General features: G+C 49.6%; 1 protein-coding gene across 4 annotated transcripts in view; it reads left to right on the top strand.

The window, feature by feature from the left end:
• ARHGEF15 (Rho guanine nucleotide exchange factor 15) overlaps positions 1-20239 on the top strand; it is a 415996-nt gene that overhangs the window by 312072 nt on the left and 83685 nt on the right. For all 4 annotated transcript variants that reach the window (XM_078670671.1, XM_078670670.1, XM_078670672.1 and 1 more), the window contains one exon: positions 5500-6480. In XM_078670671.1, coding sequence (XP_078526797.1) covers positions 5500-6480 — 981 coding nt within the window. The remainder of the gene's footprint in view (positions 1-5499; positions 6481-20239) is intronic.

Below are 20239 nucleotides of genomic sequence, written 5' to 3'. Positions count from 1 at the left end.
GGGTGTCTGGACAGATAATCCGCCGGGTTGCGGACCCCGGCTGATACTCCACACGGCAGTTGTAGTCCTTCAGTTGGAGCATCCACTTTTCGATCCTCGGCGGAGGTTGACTAGACGTCACAGCGAAGAGGGCCACCAATGGCTTGTGATCTGTCGTGACGGTGAACGGTTTTCCGTATACATAGAGGTGAAAGTGGCGACACCCCCAGTGAATGGCGATAGCCTCTTTCTCTATCTCAGAGTATCTTTGCTCGGTCACCGTTAAAGACCGGCTTGCAAACGCCACTGGTGCCCAGTCTTCCTCCAGTCATCGCTTCTGTAGCAGGACAGCACCCAGACCCACCGGGCCAGCATCCACCGCAATTTGGGTCATCTTCTCCGGATCAAAAAAAGCTAGAGTAGTCTCTTCCGACAGGTCATTTTTGATGTTTTTGAAGGCTTTTTCCTGAAGAGGGCCTCATTCCCAAGGGACAGAGTCCTTAGTCAGTTCTCGGAGCGGCGCTGTGAGCGATGTCAAGTCCTTGATGAATCTACCGCAGTAGTTGACCATCCCCAAAAAACTTCGGACCTCGGTCACACTGGCTGGGGCAACGGCGCTCTTGATGTCACGCACTTTCTCAGGATCTGGGTTGACGCCTTCCGTGGAAAAGGTATATCCAAAGAATTGCAGCATGGTTCTCAAAAATTCACATTTCTCACGATTGAGCGTCAGACCAGCTTCGCGCAGCCTTCGGAGTACTTGGGTGAGACGGACATTGTGTTCGGGTAAGGACTTGGCATGGATCATTATGTCATCACTGACGTTGATGACTCCTGGAATATCAGCAATCAACTCTTGTATGACATGTTGAAACACCTCGGCAGCGCTGGATACTCCGAAACTTAGCCGGGTGTAGCGTCTCAGTCCCACATGGGTGGAGAATGTGGTTATGTTGCGTGACGCTTCATCGAGAACCAGTTGATGGTATCCGGATCGTAAGTCGAGCTTGGAGAACCAGCAGGCCCCTGCCATTTCTCCAATGAGGTCATCAATGGTAGGGGTGATGTGCCGCTCGCGCTTTATGGCGGCATTCGGGAGGCGCATGTCGACACAGATGCGCACCGCCCCTGGCTGCTTGGGCTTCCGAGTGACCACAATGGGTGAGACCCATGGAGTGGGTCCCGTCACCTTTTCAATTATCCCAGCAGCCTCAAGTTTCTTTAGTTCTTGTTCCACTTGGAGTCTCAGATGGAAGGCAATTCTCCGATGCCGTAAGGCCACCGGTTGGACGGTGGGGTTTACATGCAGGTGTATTTCTTTCCCTTTGAACCTGCCAATCCCTTCAAACACCTCTGCGAATTCCTCCAGGAGATGTTGTATGGATTCTTGATGCACGCTGAAAGAGAAGGATACAATCCCCAGGTCCTCTGCAGCACGGCATCCTAGGAGCATGCCTTGACCATCCTCCGTGACGTAGATGTTGGTGTGGATTTTCTGGTTTCCATGCGTCAATGCCGTTTTAAACCACCCTAGGATCTTCAGCGGAGTGTCCTGTCCATATGCGAACACCACAATTGCGGAGGGCTGAAGCGGAGGTGTGGGTCGTAATGTACAATGGAGGGCAGCTGCCATGATGTTAATAGTGACCCCAGTGTCAACCACTGCAGTGATCTCTTGGTCCCCCACATGAAGATGGCATTTGGGCAGGCGCTGTGCTTTGCGGGTCGTGGTCCCAATCATGTGCACCTTGTGCACTACCCTCTCTTCCTCTTCATCATCGTCCATGTCACTTGGCGATTTGTCATCCTCCCTCACCGCGTTGACCCTTGGTCGTGGCTTGCAGAATTTCTTGGCTCTACACACTTTTTCAAAGTGATTGAATCACCCACAACCTGAGCATCTCTTTCCTTTTGCGGGACAGTCCGCAGAGGGATGGGGTGTTCCGCCACAGTATCCACAGGTGGTGGCAGGCGCTGCCGCGGCACCGCGTGGGCCTTTTCTGTTCCCTCTCGACGCGGGTTTGGTGGTGACTGCATTGACCGGTTCAGTCTTTACTGGTACTTGGAGGGCTGCCTCCATGTGAGCTGCCCGAGCCTTGGATAGCTCTTTGGTGCGTCCAAGAGTTAAAATCTCTGCCAAAGGTTTTCCCGATTCCTCAAGGATTCGTTCCCTAAGCTTGGCAGAAGCACATCCTTGAATAATTTGCCCTCTTATCTCCTCCGTTTCATCCTGGAACCCACACGTTGAGGCCAGATTTTTTAGCCGGGCATGGTAGGTGTCCAGGGACTCATCCGGAAGTTGCCGGGCCTGACGAAAAATGAATTTTTCGTAGTCCTGGTTGGCCATGGGCTCAAAGTGAGCATTTAGGGCATTTATTAAGGTGTGGTGATTCTTTGGCGTCGCCTCCACGAGTGTTTTGGCAATATTGTGAATGTCTTTCCCTCCTAAGTGGAGCAGCATTGCTCTCTTCTGTTCTTTGTGTACTTTAGTAGCTTCAAAGAATATCTTTAGGCGGTCGACCCAATCCTTCCATTTGGGCGCCAGGGATGACGGGGATCCTTCGACTATGAAGGGCTCAATGGGGGGAATTTGCGACATGTCTCGTGTACACGCACCCTAGACCGTCGGTCCGGCGTACTGCCAAAGGAACTGCCTTCCTGTCTTGGGATGGGTGACGTGCCCACAACGCTGTAACAGATGAAACCTTGGACGAGCGCTGCACCTCATTGTGTCCGAGGTACCAATGACAGTGGTAGGGTAATGGCAGCCCTGAATGAAGAACTACTGTCCTGTGGCGCTATATTCTGGTGTTGGGGTGTATTCCCTCAGTTTCACTTTCCCCGAGTGCTTCTGCTGAGTGTGGCTTGTTGTATTCACTCCTAGGCAGGGCACGGTGCTCTTCAAATCTTCCCCCCACGTGGTTCCCGAGTTTTCCTCCAGATGCGTGAGGAATTGCTGGCCGGAAGTGGGCGGGCCGATTTGCGGGCCAATCCAGGCCTCCACTTTAACGCCACTGGGTGCGCAGCGCTGGATGCTGCCTCCATGTGCGCTGTCCCACCCGCGCTTGGCCGACACTCGGCCAGGTGAAGAGAGGCGGCGACGCGCGGACCGGCAGAGCACCACACGGGGCACAGGAGCGGCATCAGGGGCAGGCACGGGAGTCGCGCTTGCGACCAGCGGCTCCTGCTCGCAGCAGCCTCACCTCGGGGCCACACCAGGCCGTCGCACAAAGGCACCACGCTCCATGAGCAGCAGGAGCAGGAGGCGAGACGCCAGGGCCGCACCAGGGGGACATGCAGGCACCGTCAGCGGAGAGGGTGGTGCAGGCACCGTCGTGCAGGCACCGTCAGGAGAGGGGGGTGCAGGCACCGCCAGGGAGAGGGGGGTGCAGGCACCGTCAGAGGGGGAGGGACCGGTTTCGGGCTTACAGACCTCATCAGCCAGGCTAGCTTGAACCCAGTGGCAAAGTGAGCAAGGGGTGGCTGGCCCTGCCAATTTAGGGCGAACAAAGCAAACACAAGGAGATGATGGCTAGAGCGCTAAAACTTTTCAGACAATCACCCCATTCACCCCTTGCTCACTTTGCCACTGGATTCAAGCTAGCCTGGCTGATGAGGGATGTTAGCCGAAACCAGTCCCAAGATGCTTGGTTCCGGTCCAGGGAAGACATGGCTTGGCAGTTCGGGCTGGACTGTTCCCACGAGGCACAGGGTTTAGACTGATTTCCATATAGCTGTGTCTGAACTGGGGTGGCAAAGTGAGCTAAAGAACGATGATGGATTCAACCCAGATCTGTGACTGGGGGTGAGTGTCTAAAAAAGTTTCAGCGCTCCGTCCATCATCTTGTGTTTACTTGATTGAAAGAGTCATGTGATTCTGAGCAACTCACTTCAGATGAGATTGTAAATATAAATAGTGTTAATATGTGAAAAAGCAGTATTTATTCTGTGTTGTCCTATCCCAGCAATCTGGTCCCTTGATTCTGTAATCTGGTCTCAACAGAACTCCAGACACGACCCTCTTCAATGCGCTGCACTTGTTCAAGAAACGTCTGCTATGATAACACGCATTGAAAATGCAATAGGTCTTGCCTTTAATTAAGTTAAAGCCATTTGCTTTGCTAATGGTATTGTATAGCAAAGCAAATGGCTTTAACTTAATAAAAGGTGAGACCTGTTGCATTTTCAATGCTTGTTTAAACAATGATGACTCTAAGCACTGATCACTTTGCCGACCTAATTGTCCATTGAACCAGCCAGGAGGGGCGCTGCCATGCCAGCAGCAGGGTGACGCTGACGAGCGCGTGCACATAACCCCAGAAAGCCCTGCACCAGCGATTAGCACTCTCTGCACATACTTAAATTCAAGTTTTTAAAAGTGTAACTTATATAGCGAAATTGTAATACTTATGTTTACATTTGAATGCACTGTCACTTTAACCACATCGCTGCGGCGGCTATTCCGCCGCAGCACTAAGGGGGAGGGGTGGCCGCGCGGCGGGCCCATGCTGGTGACGGAACCGCTCCGTCACCAGCCGTTGTTGAGCTGTGCTCATGACGGAACGGTTCCGTCATGGCCCCGCCAGCTTAATAGAACGCGCTGCGCAGGCACAAAATCAGCGCCCCGCAGGCGCGTCGGGCGGGCCATGACGGAACCGCTCCTTCATCAGCACAGCGCCACCGCGGCTGATGACGGAGCGGTTCCGTCATCAGCATGGAAAGGGTTAATCATAAGATCCTCACAGCTTTCACCGGACCATAGATACGTCCTGGGACAACATATACTGGCCCCAGTAAGCATTGAAACAAGAATAAGCCAGCACCTACCAGCTAATAACCCTTTGATTCTGAATAGAAACTAATTGGTGTAGTACTCAGCAGGAAAAATGCCTTAATAAATGTTTTATTTTTGCCCTAAATCGATATTTGCGTCTGAAATGAAAAGTTTTAACTACAAAAGTGTCATTTTAGGGGAGGTAGACATATAACGAAGTCAGTCGGCTGGATCTTCCGGTCACATTGATAAAAGACATTGATAATACGACTCAGCCTTCGTGCTGCCTAAGAACTCTACATTTTATAATAAGCATGGCATATAGCACTTTACTTGGCACTTTTATAAACTATGATGACTCTAAGGACTGATCCCTTTCCCGATCTAATTGTCCATTGAACCAGCCAGGAGGGAGCGCTGCCATGCCAGCAGCAGGGTGACGTTGACGAGCGCGTGCACATCTTCTGTCCATCCGTACGCGTGCACATCTAACTGCTGAAAACGTATTGATTCCAAAAGGCCCTCACATGACAAGGGCAGCGCATGTGTGCTGCTAACACCAGGTGAGACCTAAAAAATATGTTGTATGTAAAGGGTGAAACCAGCATTATAGCAAATACCTTGTTACTGACGTCACCAGTTATGGTTGTTGTAGAATGGTCTGTTTTGCTATCTCAAATTTCAAAATGTGCAGCATTGTATTGTCCAGTACTTCATTATTTTCTCCCATTTTTTGATTTTTGCAGAACTAAGAGAAGACCAGCCTCTCTCGCCCCTCGTGGATGGTTCAGAAGGCAAGCATGCCAACATGCAGACTGTGCCGGTTTGCCAGAGAGACTGCCCCTGCAGTTGCCATGCCAAAAGGCCAGGCATGGTGATGGTGTGGGTTCCTGAGTCAAAAGTACAGGTAGTCGATAGGGAAGACGAGGCTGCTACCCTTTCGGACTCCTCTTCTTCTGCGGACGACTCGCCACCCTTTCACCAGGTTTTTGTTGTCAACAGAGAGGACCAGGAAGTCGCGAAACGTGATTCTTCAGAAGATGTGAACGGGAACGTGGCCGGCGTCATCCCGGACACCAAAAATAGGACTCCTAAGGCAAGTATGGCACTACCCAACAAGAAGCCCTTTGGGAGCTACCCTATGAACCGTCAGAACCTACCAAATGCCACTGGCATGGCCAACGGCTTGAAGGCCCCTGGCATGACCAATGGCCACCACAATGGGATACCTCCAGAAGGCTCAAGTACGGGCAATGTTGTCCTAACCTACTACCGGTCCATGTCTGACAGGAGTTTTAGCGAGGACGAAGCTGGCGCGCCCACCACAGGGGATTACGAATGTGGGTCTTCGGACTCGACTCCTGTGTCCGACACCGTGCAGGAGCCACTGTTCGAACCAGCACCAGTCCCTAAACCCCCCAGGAAGAGCAAACTTGGGTCACAGACCTCACTTGAAAATGAGGCTCTCCCTCCAGCTGTTCCCCCCAAGGCTCCCCGTAAGCCACCCCGGAGCTCACTGGCCCCCTTGCCCTTCTTTCGGAAAGGCTCCCTTAAGAAGCAGCTGGAGCAGGACACTTTGGAAGAGGAGGAGGAGCCATCGAGGACTCGCACTCAGCTTCGTCGCCATCATGCTATGAAATGCTTCCGGGAGCGGCCATCTTCGTACTCGTCTTCAAAGGAACAGAAAGAGGACTTGGATGACTCGTCTTTGGACGACACCTCTACAGGTACCCCGTTTATACCCAAGTACTTTGACTGGTGGCACATGGTTTGTGTTTGTTAGATTTGTCAAATCCCATGTGGGTAAAGAGAATAGAACTCTAAGTGTGTTTTTTCTGTATTTGTCCATTAAATGTTTGTGAGTGGGGACCTGAAATATTAAGGTAATTTACAGCATGAGAGTGCTGATGGAAACTAGATATTTTCTTTGAATTATGTACAACTTTCAGAAATTGTTGGAAGAGGATTTTGTCTGTCTTTCTGCACCAGTATATATTATCTAGAAGTGTAACTAAACTGGTGAAAAAAATGTCAGTTCTTTCAAGCTTACTGTGGCCCAACTGCTTGAGAAAAATGAACGATTCTGACCCTACAACTTCCAACATCATAGGCCCACCCATTCATGACACTACACATATTATCCCTTCCCAAGGGTCAGGAGAGTTTGCTGGGGAGGTAGTAGTTTCCTTGTTAACACTGTTAAATTGTGGAATTCACTTCCTTTACCCATAAAAAATTGCCCAACATTACTATTGTTCAGAAAGGCTTTGAAAAACTGGGCTTTTTTCACTATAAATCTTTAATCATTTCTCATTTCTGACATATTCCTCCGCTGTAGCGCCTAGACGCCTTTGGGCATTCGAGCACAATATAAATTTTAAATTCAATTCAATAAAGTCCCTTCCTATAAGGTGTGACATTGCATAGGATCGGGCCTGTGGCCACAGAGGTTGAGGCTGGGTAAGTGTGCTGTGGAGCACAACTTGCTTTCGTAAGATGTGTGCACAGGTCTCCTTCTTAACCCCTCTGTGCCCCGGGTCACTGCTACATTAATTGCACTGCAGGCAGCTGCCTTATGGCGCCACCATAAATGGCCACAAGAGGCCACCAGGTTGCAAGAAATTGAAAAAAAAGAATGGAGGAAATACTTGAATTAATCTCAGCCACTGGAATTTGCAATTCGAGCTGTATTCCAGTCCATTGTTTTTGCTTTCTGTGCAAACAGACTGGGGCCAGTCGCCTGCAAATCAGACTTGCACCCGCTTCAACACACGCAAACTTTTCTGGGGTTTCTTCAGGGTGCGCCTGGGCTTGCAGTTCTGTCCGGATCGACCCTTGTGGGTTGGCTCAAAGACTACTGATTTGCATATGGCTGGTCCAAGCCTACGATACAGCAGATGAGCTGAAAATCTCTGAATAGGAATGTGGCCAAACATGATTACCAGTGGCTGAGATTTATTCAAACATTCCATCCTTTAGGCATCAAGCTAGACTCCACGAGCTGGGATCAACAATCGTTTGGTGTTGGTGGAAAAGGAGAGCAAAAACCTCAAGGTGTCATTTTGCTGGACCTTGGGAAATTGTTGAACCGGGGTGTCCGCACCCTCACCTTAACTCGCTGGGATTTAAAGTTAAGGAACTAATAGGTAGATGCATCAAGCATTTTTGCGAGCGCAAACGGTGCGAATCGCAAAATTCGGCCGTTTGCGCCCGCAAAAATGGCATTTGAGATGCATCAAGGGTTCATGCACTCGCAATTTAAGAATTCGCAAATAATTGCGAGTTCTCAAATTGCGATTGCATTTAAGGAATCGCAATTTGCGATTCCTTAAATACAATGCATGAACCATTCCAAGATTGCGAATTCGCAATTTGGGGGCGCTATTTACCGCGAAGTCAAACTACGTGGTAAATAGCAAAAACTAAGAAATATGCACTTTAGTGCATTTTTCTAAGTTGTATGTTACACACACACATGTCCTTGGGACATGTGTGTGCGCAACACCAGTGAACATTACCATTTCAGGGGTGCAACAGGGTGTCCTTTGGACACCCTGGCACCCTTGAAATTGCGGCATATTTGCGATTAGCTAATTGCTAATCGCAAATAAGGAATGACTCCCCATTCATTTCTATGGGCCTTTAGGCCCTTAGGAATGAATGGGAAAGCCATTCCTTATTTGCAATTAGCAATTAGCTAATTGCAAATTAGGAATCAGTAGGAATCGTAAATAATATTGCGATTCCTACATGCATCCCGTTTTGCGAGTCTTTAATAGCGAATCCTTAAAATTCGCTATTAAGTACTCGCAAAACATAACTTTGATGCATCTGGGGGTTGGTTTGCAACTGGGATCGCAGATGCCTCTTCTCAACCGGTATTGGCTAGAAAGTTTTGGAAAGCAACCAGAATTACTCCTGGGTGACCCGAATCCCTGGACTAGTCTGATAGGCGCACTTCCAGTGCAACACGTGCACACTCACCGTACCACATAGACAAGGTTCCGCTTTTCTGTGTGGTATCCGTACACGACACCCAGTCTAACTAGTTAAGCATGCCATCATTTGGATGTACGTGGTTCAGTGGAAATAGGCCCAGGGCATCTCATGCAGAGAACATGGGCACTTCAACTAGACGCTGGGCAGTAGTTTCCTTATCGGTAATGTGCTGTCCTGTTGAGCAATATTTAAGCAAGTTTTTAGGTAGCCACTCCCTTCTTGAATGAACTCAATTCACCACTGGCAGTGTGCAGTGTTTTTATCACCAGAGGATATTGCGGTTCCTCATTTTCTTTGCGAAGTTTGCAGTTTTCCAGTTCATCATTGTCCGCGCGCATCCAAGGTTCAGTCTCATAATAAGATCATTTCCAACACAGAAATATCATTTTTAGGTCTCGCCTGTCGATGCGCATGCGCATCGAGCAAGCGAGACTATAGGGGCTCATCCAGACTTTATCTAACTTGCAAGGAATCGTGGCGATTCCTTGCAGTGCCCGTGACTTTTAAGCTCAATGCGCATGTGCATTGAGCTTAAAAGCGCGTGCACATGCCCCCAGCCGCCTGCCTTGCCTACTCTCTCACACAGCCTCCCCCAGCTCCGCCCCCTCACTACTTGATTGCACGGCCGCTAGGCCGTGCCTCCCCTACTCTCCTCCCCCCTCCTCCTCTCCTCCCCTGCCTGCCTGCCGCTAGGCCGTGCCTCCCCTACTCTCCTCCCCCCTCCTCCTCCTACTGCCGTGTCGCACCTCTCCCCTCTCCGCCCCCTCCCCTGCCAGCCGTGTTACGGTGAAAGGCTTGTTTGTTTATTTTACCCGCCGTGTCTCTGCTGCTTCCCCCTGTCCTGTCTCTCCTCCTCTCCCTCTCTATACCCTCCCCCTCCCCCCACCACTCCCATCAAGTCCCTCTGGCCCTTCCCTCCTCCCCGGACCCCTCCTCCCCTGCCCCCTCCACCCTTTCTTGTCTATTGCACTTCTCTGCCATCTGTCTTTTCTTGCGGAGTGATGCTGGCTTTCACAGCATGCCGAGCTGCTGCGTGCGTCCCTTCTACATTAACTGGCTCCTCTCTCTTCACCGACCACTTTGGCGATCGGCGTCCTGAAGCAGCAGGTAGAACAGTGTGAAACAAGCAACAGGGACCGATGCTGGGGATTAACCTTCCGCAGACCAAAGCCACCCGACCTGTATAACTCTGTGTCAGTGGTGCGTAGTGTCCTGTGGCCGCATCCAACACTTCCTGTGCAGTGCATATCTGCCCTGGTGAAAATACTTTCTCTGGGGAGTTTCCAGCAGTTTAATGGCTTCACTGGTATTTCCTAGGGAATGGGGCATTGCACAGGAGAGTGTGCCGTCGCCTTTCGGTATCTTTTTATGCGTCGTCCCGCCATGTACTATACTGTCCCCTTGCACACGTACAGTTATATGAGAAGGTGCTCAGCAGGGGTAGGCTGCATACATCCTTTTGCTGCCACTGCTCCGAATGCTAGTCTTCGTTCTCCCTGCTCCTCAGTTGCGGGGCTGTGCTCACACCGCAAACAGTGGTCATTAGAGCTCGGCCATACGTGTCAACGTTTGGGAGTAAGCGAGAGGGAACTTAAAGTTGTCCCAAATTGGTTTGCACGTTAACTTGCATTTAGCTAAATTCTTTGTTTCTTTATGGAATGCATTAAAATCGCCAATCAAAAGGATACACTTCTTTTCAACGTGCAGGCTTCAAGACAAACCAGCATTGGCCAGGTGATTATTTATGCAGCCCCTCACCCTCCAGGCTCATGCTGTGACAGCACACTCCTCCATCCCTATGGGCGCCCAATACTCTCCCCCTCCAGGCTTGTACTGCAACATTACACCCCTCCACTCAAAGACACTCCCACGCCCCTCCCCCCACGCACCCCCCATGAACATACTGTACCATTGCACTCTTCCATCCCAGGACACTCCCAGGTCTTCACCCTCAAGACTCATGTTGTGCATCACGCTCCGCCGTCTCTGGAGGTGCCCAAGCATCTCACCCTCCAATATGGCACTACGACGTCACACCCACCTTCCTCAGAAACTCCCTGGCCCCTGACCCTCCAGACTCTTACTGTGACTTCGTACTTCACCATCCTTGCAGGCGCTAAAGCTCCCCACACTGTGCCACCCCACGCCTCTATCCTAAGATACTTTCAGGCCCCAACTCTCCATTCTCATACAGTGTCATCATTCCCTCCAACACTGGACACTCCCAGTCCCCCAACCTCCAGTCTCATGCTGTGCCATCACACCCCTCCATCCACAGGTACTCACACGCCCCCCCACCCTCCAGTCTAATACCGGTGCAGTCACACACCTCCGTCCCCAGGCACTCACAGACCCCTCATCCTCCAGTCTCATGCTGTGCCATCACACCCCTCCATCCACAGGTACTCACACGCCCCCCCACCCTCCAGTCTAATACCGGTGCAGTCACACACCTCCGTCCCCAGGCACTCACAGACCCCTCATCCTCCAGTCTCATGCTGTGCCATTTCACTTCTAAATTCTCATTCAACTCTTGTATTGCATCCTCTTACTCCCTGGCCCTGTAATCTCCAGTCTCGTATTGTGACATCATACTGCTCTATCCCCAACCACTCACATCCCCCCCACCCTACAGTCTGATTTTGTGCAGTCATGCTACTCCTTCCCCAGGCACTCCCAGGCTGCCTACCCTCCAGTCTCATACTGTGCAGTAACGCTTCTCCTTCCCCAGACACTCACAGCCCCCCACACTCCAGTGCCAATCTGTGCAGTCACACTTCTCCTTCCCCAGAAACTCACAGCCACCACACTCCTCCTTCCCCAGACTCTCACAGCCCCCACACTCCAGTGCCAATCTATGCAGTCACGCTCCTCCTTCACCAGACTCTCACAGCCCCCACACTCCAGTGCCAATCTATGCAGTCACGCTCCTCCTTCCCCAGACTCTCACAGCCCCCACACTCCAGTGCCAATCTATGCAGTCACGCTCCTCCTTCCCCAGACTCTCACAGCCCCCACACTCCAGTGCCAATCTAGGTGGTCATGCTCCTCCTTCCCCAGACTCTCACAGCCCCCACACTCCAGGGCCAATCTATGCAGTCACGCTCCTCCTTCCCCAGACTCTCAAAGCCCCCACACTCCAGTGCCAATCTAGGTGGTCACGCTCCTCCTTCCCCAGACTCCCACAGCCCCCACACTCCAGGGCCAATCTATGCAGTCACGCTCCTCCTTCCCCAGACTCTCACAGCCCCCACACTCCAGTGCCAATCTAGGTGGTCATGCTCCTCCTTCCCCAGACTCTCACAGCCCCCACACTCCAGTGCCAATCTATGCAGTCACGCTCCTCCTTCCCCAGACTCTCACAGCCCCCACACTCCAGTGCCAATCTATGCAGTCACGCTCCTCCTTCCCCAGACTCTCACAGCCCCCACACTCCAGTGCCAATCTAGGTGGTCATGCTCCTCCTTCCCCAGACTCTCACAGCCCCCACACTCCAGGGCCAATCTATGCAGTCACGCTCCTCCTTCCCCAGACTCTCAAAGCCCCCACACTCCAGTGCCAATCTAGGTGGTCACGCTCCTCCTTCCCCAGACTCCCACAGCCCCCACACTCCAGGGCCAATCTATGCAGTCACGCTCCTCCTTCCCCAGACTCTCACAGCCCCCACACTCCAGTGCCAATCTAGGTGGTCATGCTCCTCCTTCCCCAGACTCTCACAGCCCCCACACTCCAGGGCCAATCTATGCAGTCACGCTCCTCCTTCCCCAGACTCTCAAAGCCCCCACACTCCAGTGCCAATCTAGGTGGTCACGCTCCTCCTTCCCCAGACTCCCACAGCCCCCACACTCCAGGGCCAATCTATGCAGTCACGCTCCTCCTTCCTTCAGCCTCAACACCTCACCCTCAATCACTCACCCTCAACAATTCACCCACACTCACCCTCCCTCACCCTCAATTCCTCACCCACACCCTCAACACTTCACCCTAAACACCTCACTCATCCTCAACGCCTCCCCCTCCCCCTCACTCACCCTCACCCTCACTCACCCTCAACACCTCACCATCACTAACACTCAACACCTCACCCTCACTAACTCACACTCAATCACCCTCAACACCTCACCCTCAACACCTCACCCTCAACACCTCACCCTCAACACCTCACCTTCAAAACCTCAACCTCAACAACTCACCCTCAACACCTCACCCTCACTCACTCTCACTCACCCTCACTCACCCTCACTCACCCTCACTCACCCTCACTCACCCTCACTCACCCTCACTCACCCTCACTCACCCTCACTCACCCTCACTCACCCTCACTCACCCTCACTCACCCTCACTCACCCTCACTCACCCTCACTCACCCTCACTCATCCTCACTCACCCTCAACACCTCACCCTCACCATCACCCACCCTCAACCCCTCATCCTAACTCGCAATAACCCTCCCTCACCCTCACCCTCACTCACTCTCACTCTCACTCACCCTCAACACCTCACTCACCCTCAACACCTCACTCACCCTCAACACCTCACTCACCCTCAACACCTCACTCACACTCAACTCCTCACTCACCCCCACCCTCTCACCCTCAACACCTCACCCTCACACAGTGCAATAGGTCTCGTAGGATTTTTAGTTACAGCTTTTACAATTGTTTATTGCTTTTTTGATTTGTAATTCTTTAGCATTGGCAAAAAAAAATAAAAATGCAAAAGATTTACAACAAAAAACCCATAAACAATTCTAAATGCACTAACTCTAATGCTGCGAGACCTATTGCATTTCCAATGCTTGTTACTCTAATGGAAGCCAACTAAGCTGGAAGATGTTCACAGTCACACATCCCTATATTGTGTGTCTTGGTGTTTACTTCAATAGATTGCAGTAAGGCTCACCATAGGGCTGCCAGTGCATCCCTTCTGGAGGGTTTTGGCGGGGCTTCAACCTGGCCCTCACTTCCACTTCACTGAAAATGTAAAATGTAAATTGATACTTGTATAGCGCACTACTCAACCGCAAGGGTCTCAAGGCGCTTGTACGAATACCGCTGTGGATCCCATCCTGGCTTTCCCTGTGAGGTGTCCACTCCTGGGAACCCCCAAGGTGGAGGTCAGGCATCCTTAGCGTTGTGGGGGCCTTTGTGGAGATTAAGCAAGCTATTGCCCAGAGTTGCAGAGTGGGACTCCATGATTGGAATAGGCACCGAGGCGAGAATTATCAGGTCCATGGAAATTGAGCCCAAGACCCGCCGAGGCGGGGAATTGAACCCTGGTCCCGGGCTAGACCTCTGCATCAGGGTCTGCCGCTCTAACCATTGAGCCACACTTCTCCACTGAAGACCTGCCTTCCCAAGTAACATTAAGTCGTCTGGTAACCTCAACCAGTGGGTCTTAGTACCTCTCATTCCCTGGGGTGCTATATTATGTTACTACGACACCCAGACCTGGACCACGTGCATTATTATTACAAACGCACGTGCTGTCTCCAGTTGTCGTCCTGGTTTGCTCCTCAGTATTGGTGCTTGCACGCTTCACTGGGTGATACCCAGTGTACACTCGACATAAAGGGTCCGTGGTGTGCGCGTTCTACTAGAGGAGAGATTTAAGATAGAGATCCGAGCTAGAGGTGAGCCGAGGGCCTGGCTTGGCTCTAAGAGCCCGGGACGAGCTATGAAAATAGTTGGCGTGTAAATCTTCCACCAAATTTCTTAAAATAAAAATGTAAGTCCCCTCAAAATTCAAAAAAGTGTATTTCTTTATCACTCCGGCGAGCCAACAAATTAGTAGGGAGTTTTCACACGTTTAATAAATTTGTGCCCACAGTGAATTCATATAATCTCCAGGTGACAAAATCCCAAATTCTGGAGTTGGCGCGGTGGATACATGAATTAGAATACTATGTTGCTTTAGTCTTGTCTTCTTCATTTGATTGCAAATAAAAGCATAGAGAGCCGACACGTGTTTCACCCAAAGGCCAGCAGGCCAGGGCTTCTTCAAGGCAAATTGTAGCAGTTTCTGAATGTAAAATCTACAGTCGTAACGGAAATCATCCGGTTAAGGGGACATCCCCAAACGGGATGAGTGGAATATTCTATGCGGTCTGATTGAGTCTCAAATTAGCAGTGAAAGCAGAGCCAAGCCAAGGGTCTGGCTCGGATCTTAGAGCCCGTGCACGAGCCGAGCACTGAAAATATATGCTATGTAATTCATATAACAAACATCACGTAAAATATGAGAAAGCCTCTTCAAAATTCAAAAAAGTGTATTCTTTAACATGTTGAAGCTTTGACATTAATAAGGCACATAATAACACTGCACGGAGAAGTACTTATTAAAAGTGATAATTTTGTACAACTGGTATTCTGAACTCACATGTCTGAAAGTGCTTTCATGTACAGTAATGAAGAAATGAGTTTTGGTGAAATTTTTGCCTAAGAACACACAATTTAAATGGGAAAGCTGCGATTTATCCAGGTGTTCTGGTTTTACTTAATACAAATCAGCCAATAAATGGATATCTGTTTGACTTTCCTTATGTTAAGGCTTTGTTTTTACCTCCTAGTGCAATTTTTAAATATAATGCAAACTCCGAGCAGTTTATATGAGCACCAGTTAAATTACACACGGTCACATTCATTGTTTATAGGCACAGGGAGATTGTGTGATTTGTTTAGAATCACAGGATACTGACCCGACACCGAGACTCAAATGGTTCCCCAGTTCCATAGTCAGCAACTCTCACCTTAACGCCACATCCCAGGTAGACGGAGGGAAGCAGGCAGAAGCCACATGAAAGCTCGGCTCGTTATGGGCTCGAGGTTCCCACAGGAAGTCGAGCTGAGCCGGGCCAGGCTTCGGCTTGAGTCCAGGGCCGGACTGGGAACCAAAACCGGCCCTGGCAAAGTGCTCGGCCGGCCCCGGGGGGGCCACCAAGCTCTTTACCAGGGCTGCTTTTCCGCCGAATTTGTTACAGGGCCGATTTTGCAGCTTTGCTGCAAAAAGGGCCCTGTCACAGAAACGGCCCCCAGGGGCCCAAAAACGGCCCCCACCCTTGCGGCCGACCGGGGAATTGCCCAGTGCCCGCAACGGCCAGTCCGGGCCTGCTTGAGTCTGGCTTTAGCTTTCACTTGCTCGCCCACTTCTAGTTTCTAGACATGAACTTAGGATCATCCGTGCCTCCCCCGACCTGATGACAGCGGCATTAGTGACTTAAGAGGCACGCCAGGTGTCATAAGCACCCTACCTGCACACTACATGCATATATGTTATAGATTTTAGATAGAGAAAAAATTGTAGTCTATTAAATCAAAGAGAAGGGTTTTTTTGTACAGCGCCCACCCTGAATTCACACGTCAAGGAGCTCTCGTTTTTAATCAAGAAGAAAAATGAGGCGTGGCGAAATATTTGCATAGGATCACACAGTTTAGTCAAGTGGGTAAGCCGGGCATGATCCCTGCTTTTCTGGTTTCACATTGTGCAATTCATCCTCCAGATTTGTATCCTTTTCCATCTCTGCTTTTTTTTACACGGAAGGCTATAATGTTTTGTCTTTTCTTCTTGGCGCGTGAGATTGCAGCCTGGGTGGCAGGCAGAAGCCGCTTGAAAGCTCGACCCGTTTTGGGCTCGAGGGTCCAAGCGACCTTGAGCTCAGTGGGAGCCAGACGTCTGGTTCGAGCATGTATCGAGATTTCAGGGGCCCACCCACCTCTAGGCTCTATTTTGTAACTACTCTGTTCTAACGCAAAGAGCAAGAACGCCCTTGGCCACTTCTGCTGCTCGGGACACTGCATAAATAAGAAATAAAAAAAATAAGTAAAACGTCTAAACCCGAACATGCATGCCCACTGGCTACTAGAAATGTCATGCTCCAAATGTTGAAAGTCCAATCGACTGTTAGAAAATGTAAACCAAATGTGTGAATTCCCACCGACCAATCGGAAGAGCCAAATCCAAACGTTTGAATTCTGATTGGCCAATTCCATTTGCCTCATTCCGAATGTCTAAAATGCGATTGAATATTCGGAATGACCAGTTGAAATTTCAAACCCAAAACTGTAAAAGTATCAACATCTTGAAATGTATCCAACTGTTATTCGGTTTGTCATTTCCAAATTTTTAATTTGCATACACCTAGTGCAAAATGTTATTTGAGGTGAGTTCCTTGGCATTTCTTAATGAAAGCTGGCCCACGAATCCCGGCTGATCCTTGAAGCAGGAATTCTGAAAGGATTGGATTTAGTAATCTCGCCTCAGGAGGATGAAAGGCTGAGTCGGACCCTTTGCTACACCTTTATGACCTGAAGGCTGCATACAGATGTCTGCGTTGAGTGCTTGTAGTAGTAGTAGAAAAGCTTTATTCGATTTTAGCAACATTTTAAAATCATAAAAGCAGCAACACAAAGAATCAGTACGTATTGTGCATAAAAATGCAGAATTTATCACATATAAATCATTACGTTTAAGAATTAACAGTATATACAGTAAATTTAAGAACACATTAAACTTTTCCTTTTTCTGAATACACTCTTTAGAAAACAGACCATAGTGGCCACACATAGTTCATCATGTAACAACTGAAGATACAGTAATGCTGGGTGGCACTGATACCATGTTCCGCTATTTTTCAGAAAAGGTTTAATCCATCGGGCTCTCTCTTTAGAATAAAATCCACAAAAGCAAATCACATGAAGGGTTGATTGTTCGGCCACCCCATCACATGGGCACTTACAGAGTATTTTGGTCCAATCATTAATTTTTGGAAATGAAAACAAGGCGAAAAAAGATGTCGAATCTAAACCTTGTAAGTAAAAACCTATCAAAACCCTTAGTACACCAGTTCAAATAGGGTTGCATATTACCAGATACTAGCGACATTTGGTGCCGCACGACCGAGCCCTTATTGAGCTCAACCCCGAGCCGCAGGGATTCCAGATTGTACTAACAAATGTTCTTTCCTCCTGATCTTGCATAGCCCCTCTGGTACAGAAAAGAACTCAGGTTTCCCCATATCTTGACAAAACTTTTGGATATAGGTTAGCCATGCTATTTTGTTTGATTTATCCAGGGCCATAACATCACGGATAATCTCTCTGTTCAGCTCCAAGTCAGCTGCCGTCCAAACCCTGTGCCAAAGTAGCAGTGGTTGCATCGCTATCAAATCACTGATATGACGAACTCCCAACTCAGCGTGACAATTATACACAGATAAACTAAAAGGTACAGCTAAAATAAACCTTAGAAAAGCATTTTCTACTATTTGTATTTCCCTGGTGTCTTGGATACCCCAAACACCAGCACCATATATGGCCGTACTAACACATTTGGCCAAATATATTTTAAGTAAAATTTCAGGGGGTCTTTTGCCCATCTTTCGTGAAAAAGCCATAAGTGCTGCAGTCGCTTTTTTGAAGGACAAGGTCCTACTCCTAATGGCCGGACCCCAGTGTCCCCCTCCCTCGAGGACTACTCCTAAATATGAAAAGGATTTGGTTGCCTGCACTTTCTCCCTACGTGCGAACAACTTACAGGTTTTTGTTTTACCATACACCACCTAGTGCAAAATGTTATTTGAGGTGAGTTCCTTGGCATTTCTTAATGAAAGCTGGCCCACGAATCCCGGCTGATCCTTGAAGCAGGAATTCTGAAAGGATTGGATTTAGTAATCTCGCCTCAGGAGGATGAAAGGCTGAGTCGGCCCCTTTTGCTACACCTTTATGACCTGAAGGCTGCATACAGATGTCTGCGTTGAGTGCTTGTAGAAATCGGGGTACCTAGTCTGATGAATAAAGCAGAAACCTACTTGTTTACAAATCCATTTTATTGAAATGCAACCTTCGCTTTGGCGGGGTGTCACCCCTCGACCCTTGCCAGGTGCGAGGGGCTGACTTAGGACTGCAAGTACCAGAATGCAAAGCGTGGATGAGCTGCTCCCACCTGACGTGCCTCGAGAGCAGAGCTCTGCACGTCTGTCTCATTCCTGCACGTCTGTCTCATTCCTGCATGTCTGTCTCATTCCTGCACGTCTGTCTCATTCCTGCAGGTGACGCCCCATGCAGGTGCCGAGGCATGCGGCCGGGCCCCGACTAGCTGCCTTCTGCGGGGTGGAGGTGGTGTTCCTACCGGTAAATCCCTGTCGCGGTGCCAGGAAAGTCGAGGAAACAGTTAGGCGGCTCACCTCTGTACACCGAGAGATACCTCTGTGCTAGAGGTGGGCGAGCCAAGGGTCGGGCCCGGCTCTGAGAGCCACAACACCAGCCGAGCCGCCAGCATATGTAGCGTGTCAATTGTGTAGGAATCGGAACGTTAAATTATCATAAGGAGTCTTCAAAATAAAAAAATAAAAACGTATAGAGCTTTGGACAGTATCACTGCGCAGAGTGACATTTGTTAAAAGTGATAGGTTATCCACATGAAGTTACGAATATTCATATCCCCCCCCCCCAAACGATGCAGAAACCACATGAAGAGTCGGCTCGTTTTTGGCTCGAGGGCCCAAGATCAGCAGAGCCAGGCATCGGGCTCGAGCCTTCTGTGGCTCGCCGATCTTCGCTCAGTACATGACCCAGAGCTGCAGCAGCGTAAACCACTGTCTGCTCAGAAGGAAGCAGCGTAAAACCCCTCTGTCTGACGGAAGGAAGCAGTGTAAACCAGTCTACATCGGAAAGGAAGCTGCGTAAACCACTCTGCAACTGAAAGGAAGCCGCGTAAACCATTCTACATCTGAAAAGAAACAGCGTAAACCACTCTACATCGGAAAGGAAGCTGCGTAAACCACTCTTCAACTGAAACGAAGCCGCGTAAACCACTCTACATCTGAAAGGAAACAGCGTAAACTACTATACAGCGGAAAGGAAGCTGCGTAAACCACTCTGCATCTGAAAGGAAGCTGCGTAAACCACTCTGCATCTGAAAGGAAGCAGCGTAAACCACTCTGCATCTGAAAGGAAGCCGCTTAAACCACTATACATCTGAAAGGAAACAGCGTAAACCACTATACATCTGAAAGGAAACAACGTAAACCACTCTACATCGGAAAGGAAGCAGCGTAAACCACTCAACATCTCAAAGGAAGCAGCGTAAACCACTCAACATCTCAAAGGAAGCAGCGTAAACCACTATACATCTGAAAGGAAACAGCGTAAACCACTATACATCTGAAAGGAAACAACGTAAACCACTCTACATCGGAAAGGAAGCCGCGTAAACCACTCAACATCTCAAAGGAAGCAGCGTAAACCACTCAACATCTCAAAGGAAGCAGCGTAAACCACTATACATCTGAAAGGAAACAGCATAAACCACTATACATCTGAAAGGAAACAGCGTAAACCACTCTACATCGGAAAGGAAGCAGCGTAAACCACTCAACATCTCAAAGGAAGCAGCGTAAACCACTCAACAGCTCAAAGGAAGCAGGGTAAACCACTCAACATCTCAAAGGAAGCAGGGTAAACCACTATACATCAGAAAGGAAGCTGCGTA

Source organism: Lissotriton helveticus, chromosome 12 (assembly GCF_964261635.1).
Source record: "Lissotriton helveticus chromosome 12, aLisHel1.1, whole genome shotgun sequence".
NCBI lineage: Eukaryota > Metazoa > Chordata > Amphibia > Caudata > Salamandridae > Lissotriton > Lissotriton helveticus.
This window is presented reverse-complemented; position numbering and strand designations above follow the sequence as displayed.